Consider the following 22,354-nt stretch of genomic DNA (forward strand, 5'->3'; position numbering starts at 1 on the left):
ACACCACACCGGTGTGCAAAACCCCCAACAGCCCCACACGGATGTGCAAAACCCCCAACAGCCCCACTCGGGTGTGCAAAACCCCCAACAGCCCCACACGAGTGTGCAAAAGCCCCAACAGCCCCACTTGGGTGTGCAAAACCCCCAACAGCCCCACACGGGTGTGCACAGCCCTCAATGGGTGTGCACAGCCCCAACAGCCCCACACGTGTGTGCACAACCCCCAACAGGTGTCACTGACAGCCTAACACAACTGATCTGTGCAAACTGTGCACAGCACACACAGCTGCAGTCACTGACAGCCTCACACAACTGATCTGTGCAAACTGTGCACAGCACACAGCAGCACCTCCCTGCCCAGGACAGCCGTGCACAGCCTGAACAAACACACACACAGCAGGGCACAGCCATTCACCGCTCACAGCTCCACAGAAACTGTGCACAACAACCGGGCAGAACTGCCCCGGAGCAAAACCAGCTCTGCACACACACAGACACACACAGACACACACACAGACACACACAGAGACACACACAGAGACACACACAGACACACACAGACACACACAGAGACACACACAGAGATACACACAGAGACACACACACACAGACACACACAGACACACACACACACAGACACACACACAGACACACACAGACACACACACACAGACACACACAGACACACACACACACAGACACACACACAGACACACACAGACACACACACAGACACACACAGAGACACACACAGAGACACACACAGACACAGACACAGACACACACAGACACACACACAGACACACACACAGAGACACACACAGACACACACACAGAGCTGTCATCAGACACACACACACACACAGAGCTGTTATCACACACACACACACACACACACACACACACAGAGCTGCTATCACACACACAGCCATTATCACACTCATACACTCACACAAACACACACACAGCTGTTATCACACACACACAGAGCCATTATCACACACACACAGAGAGCTGTTGTCACACTCACACTTACACACACGCAGCTGTTATCACACAGACAGAGCTGTTATCACACTCACACACACACCCACAGACACACAGAGCTGTTGTCACACTCACACTCACACACACAGAGCTGTTATCACACTCACACACACACACAGAGCTGTTCTCACAGTCACACACACAGAGCTGTTCTCATACACACACAGCTCTTATCACACACACACACACAGAGCTGTTTTCACACTCACACACACTCACACAGAGCTGTTCTCACAGTCACACACACACACACACACACAGCTGTTCTCACACTCACACACACACACAGAGCTGTTCTCACACTCACACACACACACAGAGCTGTTCTCACACTCACACACACACACACACAGAGCTGCTATCACACACACAGAGCTGTTATCTCACACTCACACACACACAGCTGTTCTCACACTTACACTCACACACACAGAGCTGTTATCTCACACTCACACACACACAGCTGTTATCTCACACTCACACACACACAGAGCTGTTCTCACACACACCCCTGTGCACACCGCACACACCCACGCACGGCTCTGCCCCTCCCGCAGCCCCGGGGGCAGCGGGTTCCGGGGGCCGCGTCCGTCCTGTGCCGGGACCGCGTCCCTCCGCCCCCCCCCGTGTCCCGGAGCCGTGTCCCGGTGTCCCGGGGCCGCTCCCGGCGGAAGGGGCCCGGCCGTGCCGCCCTGCCCTTCCGGCGGCCATGGACCGGGCCATGGAGCCGGGCTGGGAGCCGGGCGAGCCGGGGGAGCCGGGCTGGGCTCGGCCCGGGGGCGCGCTGGGCGCCCGGGGGCTGCTGGCACTGGCCGTGGCTAGCGGGGCGGCCGTGTGGGCAACCTGGGCCGTGCTGCTGATGCCCGGCTTCCGCCGCGTCCCGCTGCGCCTGCAGGTACCGGGCACCCCCGGGCTCCTCCGGGCACCCCCGGCCCCTCACGGCACCCCCGGGCCCCTCACGGCACCCCCGGGCCCCTCCCGGTATCCCCGAGCCCCTCACGGCACCCCCGGGCCCTCCCCGGCACCCCCGGGCTCTCCGGGCACCCCCGACCTTCTCACGGTACCCCCGGGCCCCTCACGGCACCCCCGGGCCCCTCCTGGCACCCCCGGGCCCTCCCCAGCACCCCCGGGCCCCTCACGGCACCCCCGGCCCCTCCCCGGCACCCCCGTGCCCCTCACGGCACCCCCGGGCCCCTCACGGCACCCCCGGCCCTTCCGGGCACCCCCGGGCCCCTCACAGCACCCCCGGGCCCTCCGGGCACCCCCGGGCTCTCCTTGGCACCCCCGGGCCCTCCCGGCACCCCCAGGCCCCTCACGGCACCCCCGGGCCCCTCACAGCACCCCCAGGCCCCTCACAGCACCCCCAGGCCCCTCACGGCACCCCCGGCCCCTCACGGCACCCCCGGGCCCCTCACGGCACCCCTGTGCTCTCCGGGCACCCCCGGGCCCCTCACGGCACCCCCGGGCCCCTCCGGGCACCTCCAGACCCCTCACGGCACCCCTGGGCCCCTCACGACACCCCCGGGCTTTCCCCGGCACCCCCGGGCTTTCCCCGGCACCCCCGGGCCCCTCATGGCACCCCCGGGCCCCTCATGGCACCCACAGGCCCCTCACGGCACCCCCGGGCCCCTGACCCGCTGTGCCCACAGGTGCCCTTCCAGCCCTCCAGCCCCCGGCAGGTTGCCAACAGCCTGGCCCTGCTGCGGGGCCGCGCCGGCAAGACGGTGGATCTGGGCTCCGGAGATGGACGGCTCGTAAGGCTCCCGGGGGCGTTGGGGTGGGCGAGGGGCAGGAGCGGGGCTGCACGCACCGGCGGTGGGAAGGGCAGACCCCCACCCGGCTGCTGGCTGTGCTGCTGGGTGCCCTCCTTGCATCGGTCCATCCCAGGTGGTCCCAGAGGGTCCTCGATGGTCTTAGACAGCTCTAGGTGGTTCTAGGTTGTGATGGGTGTCCCTGGGTGTTCCTAACGACTGTCCTGGGTGGTCCTAGGTGGCTCTAAACAGCCCTGGGTGGTTCTAGGCAGTCCTAGGTGGTCCAGGCCAGCTCTAGATGGCCCTAGGTGGTCTTTGGCAGCCCTAAAAGACTCATGCAGGGAGCAGGGTGGCAGTGAGGGCTCTGGGTGGTGCTGAGCTCCGAGGTCACCCTGCCTGTGAGCCGCAGGATGGGGTGAGTGGAGCTGGGCAGCAGCCCCTGCCCACCCAAATTCTGCCCCAAAGCATGGAGGTGCTCTGGCTTTCAGCCCTCCCTCTCTCCCTCTCCAGGTGCTCGAGGCTTACAAGCAGGGGCTGAGGCCAGCCCTGGGCTATGAGCTGAACCCCTGGCTGCTCTGCCTGGCCAACTACCGTGCCTGGAAGGCTGGGTACCACGGGAAGGTCTCCTTCCTGAAGAAGGATCTGTGGAAGGTAACAGCATCCCGAGGGTCTGGATGTGCTCAGGGCGGGGCCAGAGCTCTGTTTGCATCTCCAGGATGGATTTGCTGATGACTGCTTGCTCCTTGCCCATCCCACACTTCTCCTGGGTGGTGGAAATCCATCCTCCTGGCTGGGGAATGCCAGCTGGGAGGTGGAAATCCACCGTCCTTTCCAGGGAATGCCAGCTGGGGCAGCCCATGGCCAGTTCTGCTGCTTGGAGCAGCTCTGAGAAGAGGTGTGGGTGCTGCTGACAGGCTCACCTGCAGACATGAGCTTCTCAGGCTGACATGAGGTAGTTGCAGCCTGACCAGAGAGAATCCATCAGGGAATGTGGGTCTGGGATGGTGCAGATGTTTCCCAAGACGTGCTGCTTTCACACCCACACTTCCCCATCCCACATCTTTTGTGGCATCTTTGCTTCCTCCAGGGTTCCAAAGATCACCCACAAGGTTTGGACACTCAAACAGCTGTTCCTGCTCTGCCTGTTGCTCGTTATTCCCCTTTTCCTTCTGTTTTAAGGTGAATCTCTCAGACTGCCACAATGTGATCGTGTTCCTGGCCCCCAGCGTGGTGAGTCAGCCCCTCACATCCTGAGTTGTTCTGGGCCAGCTCGAGGGGGCTTCCCTTGGGAAAGAGAGGGGATCTGGGATGGGATAAGGCCAAGTGAGCATCGCTGTGGCTGAGTGGTTTGGTGCTACACAGCATTTGGATTTACAGAATCATGGAGGTTGGAAAATCCCTCTGGGATGGAGTCTTGCACTCCATTCCCCCAGCACTGCCAGGGCCACACTGAGCCACGTCCCCAAGTGCCACATCCATGTCTGTTAAAGCCCTGCAGGGATGGTGACCCCACCACTGCCCTGGGCAGCTGTGCCAGTGCCTTTCACCTTTCAGGGAAGAAATTTTCCAACCTGAACCTCTCCTGGTGCAACTTGAGGCAATTCCTCTTGTGCCATTGCTCATGGCTTGCTCCAAGTCCCAGCCTTACCCAGCACCAGCCCTATGCTCCGAAGGGTTGGTGTCCCAGCAGCTGCCCCACGCTCCCTGGTGGCACTGCCACTGTGTCACCGTGTCCTAAGGCTGTCTGTCCTGGCTGTGTCTCTCTCCCCAGAAACCTCCCTTGGCCAGCAAGCTCCTGGCAGAGCTGCCGGACGATGCCCGGGTGGTGGCCGGGCGCTACCCCTTCCCCTGCTGGACCCCCAGCAGCACCCTGGGCCAGGGGCTGGACCAGGTCTGGGCCTATGACATCAAGGAGGTGCGGCGAGAGGTGCAGGGCAGCGCCCAGCAAAGCCAGCTCTGACCCCAGCCTGGCTAAGCCTGGCTTAACAGCAGCCTCCTGCAGCCTGGCACTGAGGGGCAGAGCCACTCCAGCCCTTGGCTCGGCTCAGGGCAGAGTGCTCGGCCAGCATTTGTCCTGGGGACTTGCAGGGTGGCAGATTTTCATTTTGCCAGAGTGTGAGCAAAGCAAGGGAGGAGAAAATCAGACCTGGAAATCCTGGGGTTAACGCAGGATTTAAGGGATGAAGCTCCGGTGCTTCTTTTTGGATGATTGCTGCTTTATTTCAATTTAAGTGCTAAAAATAAAGTTTTGGTTGGTTGTTTCTCTGAGGTTTTTGCTTTGTCTTTGAGCTGCTGGATGATCTTGGAGTTGGAGCAGCAGCTGCTCCTGGCTTTGCTCTGCCATCCTTTCCAGCTCTGCTCTGTGCAGGATCAGTTTTGCCCTGCTCAAATATACAATACTCCATTTTCCACTCAAACACAGAGGAAAATGGGGTTTTCCCACCACAGAGTCACCGAATCATGGAATGGGTTGGGTTGGGTTGGAAAGGACCTTGAAGCTCCTCTTGTTCCACCCCCCTGTCATGGGCAGGGACACCTCCCACTGTCCCAGGCTGCTCAAAGCCCTGTCCAGCCTGGCCTTGGGCACTGCCAGGGATCCAGGGGCAGCCACAGCTGCTCTGGGCAGCCTTTCACCACCCTTACAGTAAAAGAGCAGCTCATCCCTTTGTCCAAGCCCAGAACAAATCCTGGTCTGAGCCAGCCTTGGTTCTGTCCCACAGGGGAGGGGAGTGAGGCAGGAGCAGCCCTTGGTCCAGGTCCAGGTCTCATCCAGGAGCAATGTTGCAGCAGGAGCAGGAGCCTGTCCCTGCAGCCCAGCAGGGAAGAGCTGCCTGGGATGCAAGGGGTGCTCAGGGAGGAGCAGAATTCCTGCAGCCTGGCGGGCACAGATGAGCTGCAGTTGTCTTGTCTCATTTTAGCCCTGTGAATTTAGGAGCAGAAACACCCACCTGGTTCCTCTCGCTGTTCCCACCTCCCAGCCCGAGAAGGATCCTTGCCTGGCAGCCCATGGAGCACAGACCTCCCTTGGGGTGGGCTGTTCCCAAAGCTGGGGCTGCTCTGGCTCGTGGCTGGCACTCCTGGCACCGGGCACTGGGGGCACCTCGCTGGTGTTCCTCAGCCGCAGCAGCTCCTGCTTGTACCTGCGTGGAAGTGCCACTGTCACTGACAGCAGCAGTGTGGAAGTGCCACTGTCACTGACAGCAGTGTGCAAGTGCCACTGTCACTGACAGTGAGCAGTGTGGAAGTGCCACTGTCACTGACAGCAGTGTGGAAGTGCCACTGTCACTGACAGCAGTGTGCAAGTGCCACTGTCACTGACAGTGAGAAGTGTGGAAGTGCCACTGCACTGACAGTGAGCAGTGTGGAAGTGCCACTGTCACTGACAGCAGTGTGGAAGTGCCACTGTCACTGACAGTGAGCAGTGTGGAAGTGCCACTGTCACTGACAGTGAGCAGTGTGGAAGTGCCACTGTCACTGACAGTGAGCAGTGTGGAAGTGCCACTGTCACTGACAGCAGTGTGGAAGTGCCACTGTCACTGACAGTGAGCAGTGTGGAAGTGCCACTGTCACTCACAGTGAGCAGTGTGGAAGTGCCACTGTCACTCACAGTGAGCACTGTGGAAGTGCCACTGTCACAGTGAGCAGTGTGGAAGTGCCACTGTCACTAACAGCAGTGTGGAAGTGCCACTGTCACTCACAGTGAGCAGTGTGGAAGTGCCACTGTCAGTAACAGCAGTGTGGAAGTGCCACTGTCACTAACAGCAGTGTGGAAGTGCCACTGTCACTGACATTGAGCAGTGTGGAACTGCCACTGTCACTCACAGTGAGCAGTGTGGAAGTGCCACTGTCACCACTCATGGTCCCCAGGCAATGAGCCGTGCCAGGAGCTGAGCCTGGCATGCAGATCCCGCTGCTTTTCCCGGAGGAAAGGCATTCCTGGGCTGTGCCAGGGCAGGGCAGAGCCTGACCCGAGCCCACGGCTGGGGTGGCACGGCAGGAGCAGGGGCATCATGCCCTGACAGCCCTGCCCTGCTTGTCCTCTCCCTTGCCTGCTGTTCTTCCTGCTCCAGGGCAGGATGAGCCCTGGGGAGGGGAACACAGATCAGGGCTGCTGGGAGCACTGGGGTTGGAACCTGTGAAAACAGGAACTCTGAAGGTTTCAGGCTTTAGGTTAGGCTTTAGATTTTGAGTTCCTGTGAAGGTTGCAGGGAAACCTTAGAGCCCCTTCCAGTGCTTAGAGAGACTCAAAGAGAGTGGGAGAGGGACTTTGGACAATGGCATAAAGTGACAGGACACAGGGAATGGCTTCCCACTGCCAGAGGGCAGGGATGGATGGGATATTGGGAAGGAATTGTTCCCTGGGAGGGTGGGGAGGCCCTGGCACAGGGTGCCCAGAGCAGCTGTGGCTGCCCCTGGATCCCTGGCAGTGCCCAAGGCCAGGTTGGACAGAGCTTGGAGCAGCCTGGGACAGTGGAAGGTGTCCCTGCCCATGGCAGGGGAGCTGGATGAACGTTTGTGTCACTCCCAACCCATTCCATGATCCTGATTCCTCCCAAGTATGGGTGAGCACACAGGGAAGGACACGAGTGGTGTGTGGGGTGTGTCTGTCCTGCTGCCCTGTGGCACAAGAGGTGGTGGCAGCTGCCTGCACAGCTGGAGGAGCAGTGGGACATGGGCCGTGCTGGCAGTGGGCACGGGGATGGAGCTGGCACCAGGCCTGGAGAGGGATCCCCATCTCACCTGGCCAGGTGCTGATCGATGTACCCCTGCAGCTCCGACACCTGCTCTTCTGCAGCCACAGCCCGAGTCAGCAGCTGGCTTCTCTGCTGCTCCAGGTCCTCCTGCAGGGCCGAGAAAACATGGAGAAAACATGGAAAAAAAGAGATCTGTGCCATGGGAGTGAGGTGCTCAGCCCCTCTGTGCTGTGTGAGTCCGACCTTCTGACCACTTCCCCACCACTCCAACCCCTCTGCCATGACATCTCCCTTCTTCTGACCACAGAGATAGGCCCCACGCAGGTGTGGAGCTTTACATCCCCGGGGAATGGGCTTTACATCCCCAGGGAATGGGCTTTACATCCCCGGGGAATGGGCTTTACATCCCCAGGGAATGGGCTTTACATCCCCAGGGAATGGGCTCTACATCCCCGGGGAATGGTGGAGCACTCCCTCAGGTTGCTGTGACAGGGGAAGGCAGGACATGGGAGGGAATATCCCTGCAGCCAGCAGGAACCAAACTGGAAAGCTGATTCAGATTCAGCCTAGAGTGAACCAGGCTGAATAGAATCAAAGAATTGTGGAATTCTGTAGGTTGGAAAAGGCCACTAGAATCCAGGTGTTAACCTGGCACTGCTGAGGCCACCACTAACCCATGTCCCCAAGTGCCACATCCACATGTCTTATAAATCCCTTTGGGGTGGTGACCCCATCACTACCCTGGGCAGCTGTGCCAGTGCCTGACCACCCTTTCCATGAAGGAATTTTCCCAATATCCAGTGTAAACCTCCCGTGGCACACCTTGAGGCTGTTCCCTCTCCTCCTGTCCCTGGGAGCAGAGCCTGACTCGCCCCAGCTGTCCCCTCCTGTCAGGAGCTGTGCAGAGCCACAAGGTCCCCCCTGAACCTCCTTTTCTCCAGGCTGAGCCCCTTCCCAGCTCCTTCAGCCCCTCCTGGTGCTCCAGCCCCTTCCCAGCTCTGTTCCCTTCTCTGGACCCCCTCCAGCCCCTCAATGTCTTTCCTGTCATGGGTGGCCCACAACTGCCCCCAGGACTGGAGATGTCCCAGCAGTGCCAGCACAGGCAGCAATCAGCCCCAGTTTATTACAGAGATGCCAAAAGGTTGTTCTGAAATGAGGAGTGACAAGGGGCTGCTGTCCCTGCTTTAGCAGCGGGGACAGTAAAGCCTGGAGACACCTCCAGCTGGGACCTGCCAGCATTGCCTGGAGGGCTGAGGCCAAAGCCACAGCAAGGCTCCATGGAGAGTGATCCCCAGGGAATGGGCACAGCCCCGAGGCTGCCAGAGCTGCAGGAGTGTTTGGACAATGATCTCAGGGATGCACAGGGTGGGATTGCTGGGGTGTCTGTGCAGGGCCAGGAGCTGGGCTGGATGATCCCTGCAGGTCCCTTCTCACTCAGGACACTGTGTGGGAATAACTCCATGGAAGTTTCCCCCTCCAGCCTGGAGCAGCCCCAGGGCAGGAGCTGAGGCAGCACATCTCTGCCTGTGGGTGGGAGATAAGCTTGGCCTCCAATGGGCTGTTCCAGAGCTTTACCTGGGTGTTGAGTGTGAATTCCCGGAGCTTCTTCCTGACCTCCGCCCAGCCCTCCTCCTCCAGCTGCCTGTGGCAGAAAAGCTCATTGGGATCATTCCCAGACACCAACCCCAGCCCCTGCACAGATCACACAGCTCCACACAGCCAGTGCCCACCCCACCCTCGTCCCCAGAACGGGAACCTTTCCTCTCCCAGTGCCCAGCTTTCCTCAGGGGTGTGGCACAGCCCTACCCACAGCCTGGGACTCCCCAGTTACTGCTATTTGTAAGGAAAAGAAGAAGGTTTATTTTTTGATTCTAATTATTATGTATTTTTTAAAGGTGATAGTGGATTGGAGAGTGAATGTGTTATTTTTTTTAAGACATTGGATAAACTACTAGTATATTAAGCTTCTTTACCTTTATGAAGGAATGTAAAATAATATGTTGTTTATGGAAAATTGTGTGAGAAAGTTTTCTAACAGAATGTAAACTTTGAAGGCTTTAGAAAATCTTAAGAATCGGGGTGACAGAAGAGCCCTGACGGTGCTGGCTCAGGGAGCCCTGGGTGCCAAGGGCTGGCACTCGCCCTCGGGAGCACCGGGGCTCCTGTCTCAGCTGCAGGAGCAAGGGAATAGCAGGGATTAACCCAGCAGAATTTGGAGTGTGTGGGTCTCACAGCAGCTAAAAAAACCCCCAAATGCTGAGATGCATCACTGAAATTCAGGTTCTAGACTTTCCATGCCCTGCTCATGTGGTGTCTGCCCAAATTGCTGCATTTCCTCACGGAGCACTGCTATTTTCAGTGTGGAACACATGGCAGAGGCTGGTTGAGGCTCAGGCTTGTGCCTGAGACACCCCTGCAGAAGCCAGGGGCTCTGGCACTCACCCACTCCTCAGTGCTGGCATCCAGCTAATGGAATATTTGACATGTTTTCTAGGTGACCATGTCTTTTAAAGGGCTGAAAAAACCCAGCTCAGGTTTCTCCTGCGCTTTGTTCCACCCCTCCACAGCTATAGCTGGTTGAGTTTTAGCAGGGTAACGGAGCAGGAGGAAGAGACCCATCAAAATTTAGCAATTTCAGGGTTTGTTGGGAAGCCAGGGAGGTGTCAGCACAGTGGCACCAAAGGATTTCAGCCAAACTCCTGTGCTGGGAAGGAGGAAAACCAGGACCATCCCAAACTGGTGGTATCTCACGGGCCTTTGTCATGTTATCCACCAAAGCACTTGGGCATATGCTTAACTTCGGTTTTAAAGAGGTCAATGGGGCTAAAAACATGATTAAATCAAATATGTGCTTAAGAGCTTTCTTGGATGGAGGCCCAGTGACCTTGTCTGCAGGAAGAGGGGACAGCTGCCTCTTCTCCCCAGAGCAGGCCCAGCAGCTCTCTTTCCCTGCTTATTGCTGCCTCCAGCCAGGCAAAAAAGATCTTCAATCCACACACCCATGAGAATTTGGAATGGCAGATATCCCAGGAAAGAAACAGCACTTACTGCTCTGGAGGCGCTGGAAAGGCAGAGGCTCCCTTCAGGCTTTTCTGGAGGCAAAGGAAGAACAGAATTCCTGTAAACACGAGCCCATTGCAATCCCAGATCCTGCCACCCTCAGGAATCCTGCCATGGAATGGGAGGGGGTGGGATGGGATCATCCTTAAAGCCTCTTCCAGCCTAACTAACTAACTTCCAGCAGCCACAGCTGCTCTGGGCACCCTGTGCCAGGGCCTGCCCACCCTCCGAGGGAGGAATTCCTTCCTTACATCCAACCTAAATATCTCCTCTTTTAGTTTAAATCCATTCCCTTTGTCCTGTCACTGTCTGCACATGTAAAAAGACATTATCCCTCTTTTCTGTGCCCTTGGAAGTGGCACAAGGTATCCCAGCACTCCCACAGCCACCAGTGCCACAGCAAGGAAACCATGGGTTGTACAGTCTGAAGGTTTCAGGTCTCCTGTCTGAATTTCTAAATAAATGCATCTTGTGCAAATCAAGACCCACATTTGCCCAGTGGGAGGACATTTCCACATCCCTGGAAGTGTCCAGGGCCAGGTTGGAGGGGGCTTGGAGCCACCTGGGACAGTGGAAGGTGTCCCTGCCATGGCAGGGGTGGAACAAGATGGGATTTAAGGCCCCTTCCAACCCAAACCATTCCAGTATTCCATGATTCTGTCACATGGAGATGACTGTTGTGCTCCCTGCCTGTGCCACAGGCACAGCAAACCCTCAGGGAGAGCATGGAGGTGGCACTTGGGGACACGGCTCTGTGGTGGCCTTGGCAGTGCTGGGGGCATGGTTGGAGTTGCTGATCTGAGAGAACTTTTCCAACTAACCACTCCTACAAACGCCTTAAGGAAGGGGCTGCTGGAACCCTCCCCACCAAGCCCCAGCTCCCTCCCCACCTGCTGCAGCTCCTGGAGCTGCATCTCCAGCTTTGCCTTTTGCTGCCGCAGGCGGTTCAGCTCCCGGGAGCTGTTGGTGAGCAGCTCTGGGTCTGTGATGGCCAGGTGGAGCTCGGCAGGGCCGCAGTCCATGGCACTGCTGCCCAGGGCGCGGATCTGCTCCCGCTGCAGCCTGCAAGCAGCACAGCCTCAGTCCCTGCCCCGCCTGGGACACCACCGAGCGCTCCTCCTGCTGCTGCCCCTGCTGCTTCTGGCCCCTGCAAAGGAGAAGTGGGAGAGTTTCTGAAGGGAGCTTGTCCTACAGCTATTTGTGGCTTTTCTACCACAAGTATTTCTGCTGCTTCCCACAGCCCAAGCTGCCGAGAGAGCTGAGAGCGCTGCAGGGACGGGCTGGGAGGTGGAGCTATTTGTGGTACCTCTGCATTTCCACACCATCCACCGTGGGATCCATCTCTCACCCTGCATTTTAAGTGGGAGGAACATATGTGCAAAGCAGCTCCATGGGGTCCAGAGCACCCTGATGTGCAGCTGGAGGCAGCTTGAGCCCGGATTGCCAGGAGCAGGGGGACAAATGTGCGTTCCAGACCCTCTGCTCCACCCAGAGGCTGTGTTTGCCCCTCCTGGGGCAGGGGCTGGGTGCTCTGGGGCTTTCCCACGTTCCTGAGGAGCAGAGGCTGAGCTTTACCCGTAGGCAATGAGCAGGTTCTCGTGCTTCTTGGCCAAGTCCTTCATGCGTTTCTTGTAGCCCCGGGCTGCCCGAGCCAGCTGCTCCTCCCGGGACCTGTAGGAAGCCCGGATGTCCCCAAGCATGGTGTCCACAAAGTCCTTCATGGCAGCGTGGCCAGCTGGGGCTCTGCTGTGGCCTGTCACACTGCTGGGTTTGCTGTCCATGTAGTTCTGGAAATGCACAGAGAGGGAAATCCACGGGGAATGGCTTCCCCCTGCCAGAGGGCAGGGATGGATGGGATATTGGGATATTGGGAAGGAATTGTTCCCTGGCACAGGGTGCCCAGAGCAGCTGTGGCTGCCCCTGGATCCCTGGCAGTGCCCAAGGCCAGGCTGGACAGGGCTTGGAGTCACCTGCTCTAGTGGGAGGTGTCCCTGCCATGGCAGGGGGTGACACTGGATGAGCTTTAAAGTCCCTTCCGACCCATTCCATGATTCTGTGGCAGCCCCCCCACACACCCAGATTTCCTGTAGGGCCACGCAAAATTATTGGTGAGCTTCTGCTGGGACTTTTCTTGGTCAGATTACAGGGATTAAAAAAACCCTTTCTTTATGTATTTACTCTTATTTATTGGCAGCAGCCTACAAGAGGAGGGTGCCAGTATGGAGACAGCTGAGGGAACAGCTGGAGCTGTGCCAGGGCAGGGTCAGGCTGGAAAGGTTCTTCCCCCAGAGGTGCTGGCACTGCCCAGGCTCCCCAGGGAATGGGCACAGCCCCGAGGCTGCCAGAGCTGCAGGAGGGTTTGGACAGTGATCTCAGGGATGCTCAGGGTAGGATTTGGGGTGTCTGTGCAGGGCCAGGGGCTGGATCCATGACCTTTGTGGAACCCTTCCAGCTCAGGATACCCCATGAATCTGTGGCACCTCCCAGGCCAGGAGAGCCCCGGGCTGGGCACCCACCGCCAGGTCCCTGATGTACTGCACCAGCCGGGAGCGATACTCCTCGTTCAGCTCCTTCAGCTGCAGCTGCAGCCGGGAGTTCTCCGCCTCCACCTCCTGGAGCCGGCCCTGGGACGTGAGCAGCACCTGCCACAGCAAACAAAAATCCTGCTGGCCTGCTCCTCCAGCCGAGGAGTGGGAGCTGAGACACTTCTTAAGAGCTGAGGGTCTTCATTTCCAGATATTTGGCTTCACTAGATCTGAGAAGGTCCTGGATTTTCAGAGGAACCTACTGGAAATGTTTATAATCCCTATTCCCCTGCTACCTTCTGTCATCTGCCACCCCCAACCCCGGTGATTCCACCAACTCTTTCTGAAAACCAGTGAGCAAAATTCCTCCCACCAGCTCTGCAGGCAGCACTTCCACCACGTGCAGGAGGAAACGGCACGGGGGAGAACCTCGGTGGGACAAAATGCCTGGAGAGGGAGAGCTGCTGGAGCACCTGGATTGACGGCAGCCCAGGCCTGGCAGCTCAGGAGGAGCAGAGGGGTGCAGGCAGCCCGTGCTCACCGCCGATTGCTGCGCCAGCCTGTGCTGGCTGTCCCCAACCGCTCCCTTGGCCTCCTGCAGCTCCTTCCCCAGCGCCAGCCTGCACACACAGGGGGAAACCGGGTTTATTTCAACTGCCCAAACTCCTTCTCCATCCCTGCAAGTGTCCAAGGGCAGCCTGGACAGGGCTTGGAACAAGCTGGGATAGTGGAAGGTGTCTGTGCCCATGGCAAGGGGTGGAATGAGATGGGCTTTAGGGTCCCCTCCAACCCAACCCATTCTGGGATTCTCCATAGGTCCAACACAACCAGCTTGGGGAAGAAAAGCACTTTGGAATGACAGAAATATCCCAGCAGCAGCTGCCAGCATCTAAATATGTGCAAAGCAGTGCCACAAAATCTCTCCCCAGTGAGGATGAACACACAGTGCTCAGAGGGGTGAGCCCTGTAGCATTCCTGCTGGGGCAGCCTTTCCTGGGACACTAACCCCATTCCCAGGTGATGGAAAACCCCCTGTGTGGGTAAGGGCTGGATTCATCTCTGGGATGTCACTCGTTTGCTGTGTGTCACAGAGAGTGGATTTTCAAGGTGTCCCTGAACACCACCAACTTCCATTTGACAGCTCTGAAGAGCCTTGAAAACATCAGGTTTTCCTTCCAGGCCTCATTCCTTCCCTGTACCCCCCAAAGGCAGAGTGCCCCTCTCCTGCTCCCATGGGTCAAATCCAGCTGCAACAAGTCCCACAAACACCAGGCCAAGCAGAGGGACACTCACACTCGCTCCTCCAGCTTCTGCTGCTGCTCACTGTGCGTTTTCTTCAGTTTTTCCAGCTCCACTTTTATGTGATCCTGGTTTCCAAGCAACTGAGGGACAAACGAAGAGGAAGATGAGGCAGAAGGCTGAGTGAAGAGAGGACAAAGTGAGGAGAACCTCGAGCTGAGCACTTGTCCAGCTGAGCAGTGCCATGCTGGGGGAAGGCCTGGTGCCCTGCAGCAGGCAGGGATGGGGTCTGGTGCACAGCCAGGGCACGTGGAGGTGCACATGTGTCGCTCTCCCGAGGGAAACGCTCACGTTGAGAGTCAGATTCCCAGCAGGAGCTGGTGGCGGAGCCCAGGCTGGTTCTGCAAGGGCTGCAGATGGGGAGGAGGCAGGAACCATCTCTGTGCTCTCAGTTCTGGGTGCTTCATCACCCCCAGATTTCTCAAGTGTGAGAAAGAAGGAAAAAAGTGTCCTCTGCACTTGTTGGCGTCTAAGCTCCTGTCTGTGTTCCCCCTGCCAGGGCATGGACCCAGGGAATCACCTCTGCCCTCCTCAGCTCTGCCTGCACATCTGGAGTTATTCCTGTCTTGTTTTGCAATTGCAGGGTTTAAAAAAAGGATTTCAAATGAATCAAGGCATCAGCTGATCCACAAAACTCGAGTTAGCAGCAGGAGGTGCCAGCCGCAGTTGGAACCAATCCCCTCTGCTTCCCAAGGATCCTGCAGCAGACCCCCGCTCACTCACGTTTCTTTCCAGCTCCTGCTGCTCGTGTTCAGGGGCAGCTGCATCCTCGGGCTGGTTTGGGGAGAGAGGAGGAGAGGAGAAGGGAGCTGGGAGATCTCTGTTCTCCCAGGGGCTGGTGCAGGGGCAGAGAGTCCCTTACCTTCCCCCTCCGAGCAGAGCGGGGGTGTCCCACTGCTCTCCCTCCTCCCAGCCCTGGGGAGGATTGATGGGCCAAGCCAGGGGGGTGGCTGCTCTCTTTGGCCAGGCTGAGCAGCTCCTGGGTCAGCTCCTCGTTTCTCAGCACCTGCAAGGTCAAACAACAGGAAAGAACTTCTGAAATCCCCCTCTGGTCAGCACATGCCTGCTGCTCCTGCTGTGTGCTCCAGGCAGGCACTCCCTCCCCAAATCAAATTTTCATTTTTGTTCTGTCTCCTATATCCAAAGATATGATGATGATCACCAGGTGATTTTCTGGTTCTCATGGAATGCACAGCCAGCAGCAGGGTTATTCCCATGGAATGTCATCCCTCTGCACATCCCACACTCAAATCCAGACCCCAGTGCCTGCCCTGGGCACAGCTCTGCCACCACCTCTGCAGGCCTCCAGCTCCCTCCTCGCCCCCACCCTGCACCCTCCGTTCAGCTTCTCCCTTCAGGAATGTCCTTCCCCATGGGACAGCTTAGAGCAGTGCTGGGCCCCACAGTGCAAGGGCCAGGTCTCCATCCATCCATCCATCCATCCATCCATCCATCCATCCATCCATCCATCCATCCATCCATCCATCCATCCATCCATCATCCATCCCTCATCCATCCATCCATCCCTCATCCATCCATCCATCCATCCATCATCCATCCATCCATCCATCCATCATCCATCCATCATCCATCCATCCATCCATCCATCCATCCATCCATCCATCATCCATCCATCCATCCATCCATCATCCATCCATCCATCCATCCATCCATCCATCCATCATCCATCCATCCATCCATCCATCCATCCATCCATCCATCCATCATCCATCATCCATCCATCCATCTGTGGGTATTCTCAGAGAGAAATGGAAAGTTTCTAGATAAATTTGCCACTGTGTGTCATTCACTGCACACCAATGGGGTGAGATGTTTTCACTTCAGGACCAATGGAGTTGGTCTGCACGAAGCTCGTATAAAAGAGTGATGCATTTTGAAATAAATCAGAATTATACTCTCTCGCCTTCTGAAGTGGAGTCACTTCATTCCCGTCCTGCCTCAACAGCATCATCCATCCATCATCCATTCATCCCTCATCCATCCATCATCCATCCATCCCTCATCCATCCATCCATCCATCATCCATCCACGTATCCATCATCCATCCATCATCCATCTATCATCCATCCATGCATCCTCCATCCATGTAGCCATCATCCATCCCTCCATCCATCCATCATCCATCCATCCATTCATCCATCCATCCATCTATCTCTCATCCATCCATCCATCATCCATCCATCCATCATCCATCCATCCATCCATCCATCCATCCATCATCCATCCATCCATCCATCCATCCATCCATCCATCCATCCCTCCGGATGACATTCCCGGTGTGGCTGGAACGCCTCCCCCAGCAGCAGCCAGCCCACAGCCCTGTGTAGGCAGCTGTGCTGGTGCCAAGTGACACATTTCCAAAAGATAAAGAGGATCTGAATGAGAAAAGCTGGTTACAGGTGATCTGGAGGGAACACTGGGGGAATTCATGTCTCCCAGGAGGGTTTCTGTGTAGATAACAAAGCTCTGAAGGGGTTTATGACTGGGGACAAGCTTGAGTAATTGTTACCATGGCAGTGAATCGGGAGGATGGGAGGCAGAGGTCATCTGAGTCATCCGTGGAGAGAATAGCTTATCAAAAGATAGCACGGGGTGGGCTGGGGGAGAGCGGGGAGGAAGGAGGCTGACAAAGAGGTGAGGTGTACAGCTGTGAAACCTGACAGCTCTCAGAGACAGCTCCGCTTGTTCCCGGCCACAGCATCCATCTGCAGCTGTCAGCCCTGACAATTTGATCCCAGGGGTCACAAGGACCGGTTTAGCCAAAAAAAAAAAACAACACAAGGGGCAGTCCCCGGGTTGAGTTGGGCTTTGCTGCCTTTTCCTGAGCTCCTGAGCTCCAGGGAAAACCCCAGCGTGGAACCCCGAGCGGGTTTGGGTCCCCTCAGGGGCAGCCGGAGCGAGCCTGGGGGACAAAGGGAGAAGGAAACGGAGAGTGAGGAAAGGTCAGAGCTTTGAAAAGGAAGAATTTCCAGTGAGTCAGAAAACAGCCCTGAGTGCCTGCCTGACATCTCCTGCCAGGCGCTTCCCAAGGGCCGATCCTGCAGCCGGGGCGGACAAAGGAGCCGCCGCCATCCGGAGGCTCCGGCTGCTCCCGGCCCAGGGGCCGTGAATGAGCTCCCCGAGCTGCTCCTGCGCCGAGCAGCCATGACAACATATTGGCAAGGTCACAAGTAGCACTTGTAATTGGGAATGTGTAAAAGGTTCATTGTCTCCCCCAGAGGAGCGCGGGGAAGGGGAGGGGGCAGAACCGCAGGCTGCTTTTCCCCTTTCCTTTGGGAAAGTCCGTGCTGGGAAAATAATGAGCAAGAGGCCCATGTCGCGACAAGTGCCGGGCTGCCAAGTCAGAGCCTCTCTGGCTTCAGGCAGGGATTTTTGGGAGTCGGAGCCAAGGAACTGGGGTAAACTCCTCGGCATATGGAGGACATCCAAGGAATTCACCTCTGGCTTCTGGCCCTGCTTCAGCACTTCTTGGAGCAGCTTGGTCTGGGGGAAGGTGTCCCGTGGCAGGGGCTGGAATGAGATGGGCTTTAAAGTCCCTTCCACCCCAAAACATTCCTTGACTCCATCGTTCTTCAGGATGCTATCTGGCACAGACCTGAATCCATGTGCTTTCACCCTCTGAACCATCCCAGCATCCATGTGAAAACTGTGTTATTACCTCTAACCCGCTAAACCCATCATTTAGAGATGTCAGCTGCCTGAAAATCCAGGTTTTGTCAAACACATTGCACCCCCTTGGGGACGAGAAGCAGCAGGGAGTGCTGATGGCTGAGTGATTCCTCCTGAGCCCGGCATAACCGGGAGCTCTGCCTCCTGCTCCAGCGGGGTCGCAGGGTGGATCACCCCCTGCAAGAGCCGAGTTCTCCTCCTCGTGAGAAATTCCCATTTCTCAGCTTCTGGGAGACAAAGGAGCTCTCCACAAGGGTCACTAATTCACGGTGATCATTATCCTGCTCTGCCAGAGCCCATCCACACTGGACCAGAGCAGCATTCCTGCTGCACATCTTCCCGGCCTGGAAAACCAGGTCACCGAGCTGAGGCAGCCACACTCTGCTGGGGGAGGGAGGGAGCAGGAGCGTGTCAGTCACTCCATCATTCAAACAGAACGAGAAGCAGGAGGGGGAGAGGGAGGGGACACAGGAAGGACTATTGAAGTAGCCAAAGAAATCCCCAAATCTGGGTCCAAAAGCCTCTGCTTAATCTTTGCTGAGCTAGCAGTCAGCGGGAAGGCGTCTGTCCCTTAAGGACCCGTCAGAAAGTTGCTTGAATTGGGTGTTTTTATAAATTTGTCGCTGGGAATGAGAGCGGCTCCAGCCCGTTCCCGTGCGGGCTGCGCAAGCCAAGCAGAAAAAAGGGAAACAAAGCGGCGGCAGCGCGGGGGGAGCGGCCCGGGAGCCCCCCGAGACCCCGCACCAGCGTGGGGCTGTGTCCGTGGGGCTGTGCCCGTGGGGCTGTGCCCGTGACCCCGGCACCGCCGTGGGGCTGTGCCCGTGGGGCTGTGCCCGTGGGGCTGTGCCCGTGGGGGCTGTGCCCGTGGGGCTGTGCCCGTGGGGCTGTGCCCGCGGGGCTGTACCCGTGACCCCGGTACCGCCGTGGGGCTGTGCCCGTGGGGCTGTGTCCGTGGGGTGCTGGGGCCAGCGGGTCAGCACAGCCCTGTCCTCAGCCCTGTCCCCAGCCTGTCCCCAGCTCTGCCCCTGCCCTGTCCCCAGTCCTGTCCCCAACCTGTCCTCAGCCCAGTCCCCAGCTCTGTCCCCAGCCTGTCCCCATCCCTGTCCCAAACCTGTCCCAGCCTGTCCCCAGCCCTGTCCCCAACCTGTCCCCAGCCCTGTGCCCAGCCTGTACCCAGTTCTGTCCCCAGCCCTGTCCCCAGCCCTGTCCCCAACCTATCCCCAGATCTGTCCCCATCCCCGTCCCCATCCCTGTCCCCAGCCCTGTCCCCAGCAGTGTCCCCAGCCCTGTCCCCAGTTCTATCCCCAACCTGTCCCAGCCTGTCCCCATCCTGTCCCCATCCCCGTCCCCATCCCTGTCCCCACCCTGTCCTCAGCAGTGTCCCCAGCTCTGTCCCAGCCCTGTCCCCAACCTGTCCCAGCCTGTACCCAGTTCTGTCCCCAGCCCTGTCCCCAGCTCTGTCCCCATCCCTTTCTCCATCCCTGTCCCCATCCCTGTCCCCAGCCCTGTCCCCAGCCCTGTCCCCAACCTGTCCCCAGCCTGTCCCCAGCCTGTCCCCGCTGTGAGGGCAGGTCTGCAGGCCGTGTGAGAAGAGCTGTGTTACACCAAATCCCTGGAGACACCCTCACGGCCGGGCTGTGCCGTGTCACAGCTCAGAGGCTGGACATGTCCTGACCATGTGTGCTGGGACCCTGAACCCCCCTGGGCTGGGCTGAGCCCTGGTAGGGGCAGCAGGGGGGATTCTGCCCCTCTGCCCCCTCAGGTGAGACCCCACCTGCAGAGCTGCTCCAGCCCTGAGGCCAACAGCAGCAGGACCTGGAGCTGCTGGAGAGAGTCCAGGGGAGCCCAGGGAGATCCCCAAGGGCTGGAGCCCCTCTGCTCTGGGTCAGGCTGGGAGAGCTGGGGGTGCTCAGCTCAGGGATGCCTCAGAGCCCCTGCCAGGGCCTAAAGGGGCTCCAGGAGAGCTGCAGAGGGACTGGGGACAAGGGATGGAGGGACAGGACACAGGGAATGGCTCCCACTGCCAGAGGGCAGGGATGGATGGGATATTGGGAAGGAATTGTTCCCTGTGAGGGTGGGCAGGCCCTGGCACAGGGTGCCCAGAGCAGCTGTGGCTGCCCCTGGATCCCTGGCAGTGCCCAAGGCCAGGTTGGACAGGGTTTGGAGCAGCCTGGGACAGTGGGAGGTGTCCCTGCCCATGGCAGGGGTGGCACTGGATGGGCTTTGTGGGCTTGGTGGCCTTTAAGAGGTCTCTCAAGAAGAACCTTTGTACAATTTGTGCTCCCTGGCCCTGAGCTGCGAGGGGGGGGTACAAATGAAAGCCAAGCCAGGCTTGGCACAGCAGAGACGTGAGTGGAGTGGAGCTGTGGGATGAGCCCCACAGCCTCTCTCACCTCCTTGTCCAGCTCCCTGCCCAGGGCCAGGTAATTGCTCTTGAGGATGATGAACTCCTGGCCCAGCTCCTGCCGGCTGCTCTCCAGGGCCCGCAGCCGCTCCCGCAGGGAATCCCGCTCCTGCCCCAGCCCGGCCCTGCCCCGCTCCAGCTCCTGCAGCCGCCCCTCCAGGGCCTGCATCTGCTCGGGGTGACAGCAAAAGGCTTTGAAAGTCATGGCGATTTAGGGTTAAAAGGAAAAATAAGCTTAGCAGGCCCTGGAAAAATAACCACCCTAAGCACATGGAGAAGTTGTACTTGCTAGAATGCACCTGTATGTGATAAGTGATATAATTGTTAGATGTGATGGTTGTTTAGTAATTAAATGTAATTACTGTTTAATCATAAGAATAATCATGAGAAACTGTGGTCAGGGACCTAAGAAAGATCACGAGTAACTCATGTCAGTGTATCCAATAGAACAATATACATTTAATAATTAATACCTAAGTTATATAAGGATAGAATATAAAATACGTTCGGCTCAAAAGCCGTGTCGGAGTCAGATTTGGGGCTGTACCCCTGATTCCCAGAGCTCTCAATTAAAGCATCCCATGGAATCATATCCTGAGATTCTGTGTGCTCCTGAACGCTGACAGGGGGACAGCAGGGGCAGAGCAGCACAGGCTCAAACAGGGATTGCAGGGGAGCTCCTGGCATGGGGCTGCTGGGGGAATTCAGCCCTGCAAAGCCAGGAGGACACGGCAGGCAGAGCAAAGGGGTGTGGTAGGAGCTGCAGAGCTGGGGAAGGCTCTGGCAGGCTGAATTTGGCTGCTCCCAAAGGTGGGTACCTGGGTTTTCAGCTGGAAGTTCTCAGTCTCGTAACGCTCCTTCATTTTGTTTGTCTCTATCTGGAGATCCACGAGGTCTCTGGAAATCTGGGAGAGACAAAGGCAGTGACGTCCATGGATGGATTCTGAGGCCAGTGTGATGTTTGAGCACAACACAGCCCCCCCCCCGCCTCCAAAGGAGGAATTTATCTCCCACTGTGGACCCACTGGCCTCACACAGCATCACAGCTCAGTTCCCTCCAACTCCCAAACTTTTACCTTCAGTTTTTCCTCTTCACTGAGGACCATCCTGGCTGGGAAGTCTGTCCTGGAGCCAGGCAGCTTGTCCATCTCCTCCTGTGGGTCTCCAGGCTGCTGCATCTCCTGCTTGGTGTCCTCCAGCTGCACCTGGAGGCACAGAGCAGCTCCAGCTGGGCTCTCCTATCCCCTGCCTCTCCCCCACCAGCGCTGCTGGGAGAGCTCAGCACCTCCAACTTCCCAGGAGCTGAACAAACCCCAGCCACTGCTGCCCTGTGGTTGGCATTTCCCTGGCAGGGTGCTGTTCCATGGGCTGGGAAGGGGCTGCAGCCCTTCACAGCTGGATTTTCAGGCAGCAGAGTGCTCTGGCAGAATACTCACCTCCTCATTCTCTGCAGGATCCATGTGCTCAGGGGCCAGGGGCTCTCACAGGGCTGGGCAGGGCGACTGAGAAGCAAAGGAAGGAGCTCTAAGGAGCCTCTCCCAGGAGCTCCAGCGCTGTTGCTACCAACTCTGGTTACCAGAGGCCTCCACCTGGATTTTAAGGTGGCTCCAAACCTTTCAGCCACCCTGGGAGCTGCTGGAGGCAAAGCAATGGTGCTTCCCAGGGGGATTCTGTATTCCCAGCTCAGCCCACGGCAGACACTGGAACAAGGAGCTGAGGAACATCCCCAGGGCAGCCAGGGAGGGGGAACCAGCCCCTGTGAGGGACCACTGCCACAGCTGCTGCAGGGATGGCCTCCAGCTCCAGTGCAGGGACATTCCAGTGCTCTGGGGGCTGGCAGGAGAGAGGGAGAGAGACTTTTAACAAGGACCAGGAGTGATAGGA

At 57.9% G+C, this 22,354-nt stretch overlaps 2 protein-coding genes across 6 annotated transcripts; one reads left to right on the forward strand and one right to left on the reverse strand.

Annotated features, from left to right (window-relative positions):
- The first annotated feature begins 1,752 nt into the window (after nucleotides 1-1,752).
- Nucleotides 1,753-5,066, forward strand: ANTKMT (adenine nucleotide translocase lysine methyltransferase). The gene is given in 5 exon segments (NM_001195828.1): nucleotides 1,753-1,942; nucleotides 2,697-2,801; nucleotides 3,309-3,449; nucleotides 3,978-4,028; nucleotides 4,570-5,066. Coding segments are annotated over 5 exon segments (672 nt in total). The 5' UTR covers nucleotides 1,753-1,756; the 3' UTR covers nucleotides 4,759-5,066.
- CCDC78 (coiled-coil domain containing 78) lies at nucleotides 4,938-22,346 on the reverse strand. 5 transcript variants are annotated; one of them, XM_072935656.1, is made up of 16 exons: nucleotides 21,907-22,346; nucleotides 21,547-21,663; nucleotides 21,289-21,375; nucleotides 20,460-20,639; nucleotides 15,239-15,382; nucleotides 15,100-15,150; nucleotides 14,371-14,459; nucleotides 13,619-13,697; nucleotides 13,069-13,194; nucleotides 12,128-12,339; nucleotides 11,443-11,614; nucleotides 10,541-10,584; nucleotides 9,068-9,134; nucleotides 7,539-7,639; nucleotides 5,747-5,938; nucleotides 4,938-5,673 (listed from the first exon to the last, which is right to left on the reverse strand). In XM_072935656.1, exons 1-16 carry the CDS (start codon nucleotides 21,928-21,930, stop codon nucleotides 5,355-5,357), a joined length of 2,004 nt encoding a protein of 667 aa, XP_072791757.1. In that variant the 5' UTR covers nucleotides 21,931-22,346; the 3' UTR covers nucleotides 4,938-5,354. The 5 variants fall into 5 exon arrangements, with proteins under 5 accessions (XP_072791757.1, XP_072791756.1, XP_072791758.1 ...); XM_072935655.1 differs by having other exon boundaries at nucleotides 21,547-21,675; nucleotides 21,907-22,342; XM_030284934.4 differs by having other exon boundaries at nucleotides 5,531-5,718; nucleotides 5,818-5,938; nucleotides 21,547-21,675; nucleotides 21,907-22,340.
- Nucleotides 22,347-22,354: the final 8 nt, after the last annotated feature.

This window comes from Taeniopygia guttata, chromosome 14 (assembly GCF_048771995.1).
Source record: "Taeniopygia guttata chromosome 14, bTaeGut7.mat, whole genome shotgun sequence".
In the NCBI taxonomy this organism is placed as follows: Eukaryota; Metazoa; Chordata; class Aves; order Passeriformes; family Estrildidae; genus Taeniopygia; species Taeniopygia guttata.

Coding starts and splice junctions, on each gene's coding strand:
- CCDC78 (XM_072935655.1), bottom strand. CDS start 21,930: ATGGATCCTGCAGAGAATGAGGAG. Junction 20,640..21,288: donor ACTTCCAGCTGAAAACCCAG/GTACCCACCTTT, acceptor CACCCCGAGCAG/ATGCAGGCCCTGGAGGGGCG. Junction 15,151..15,238: donor GCTCTGCTCGGAGGGGGAAG/GTAAGGGACTCT, acceptor TCCCCAAACCAG/CCCGAGGATGCAGCTGCCCC.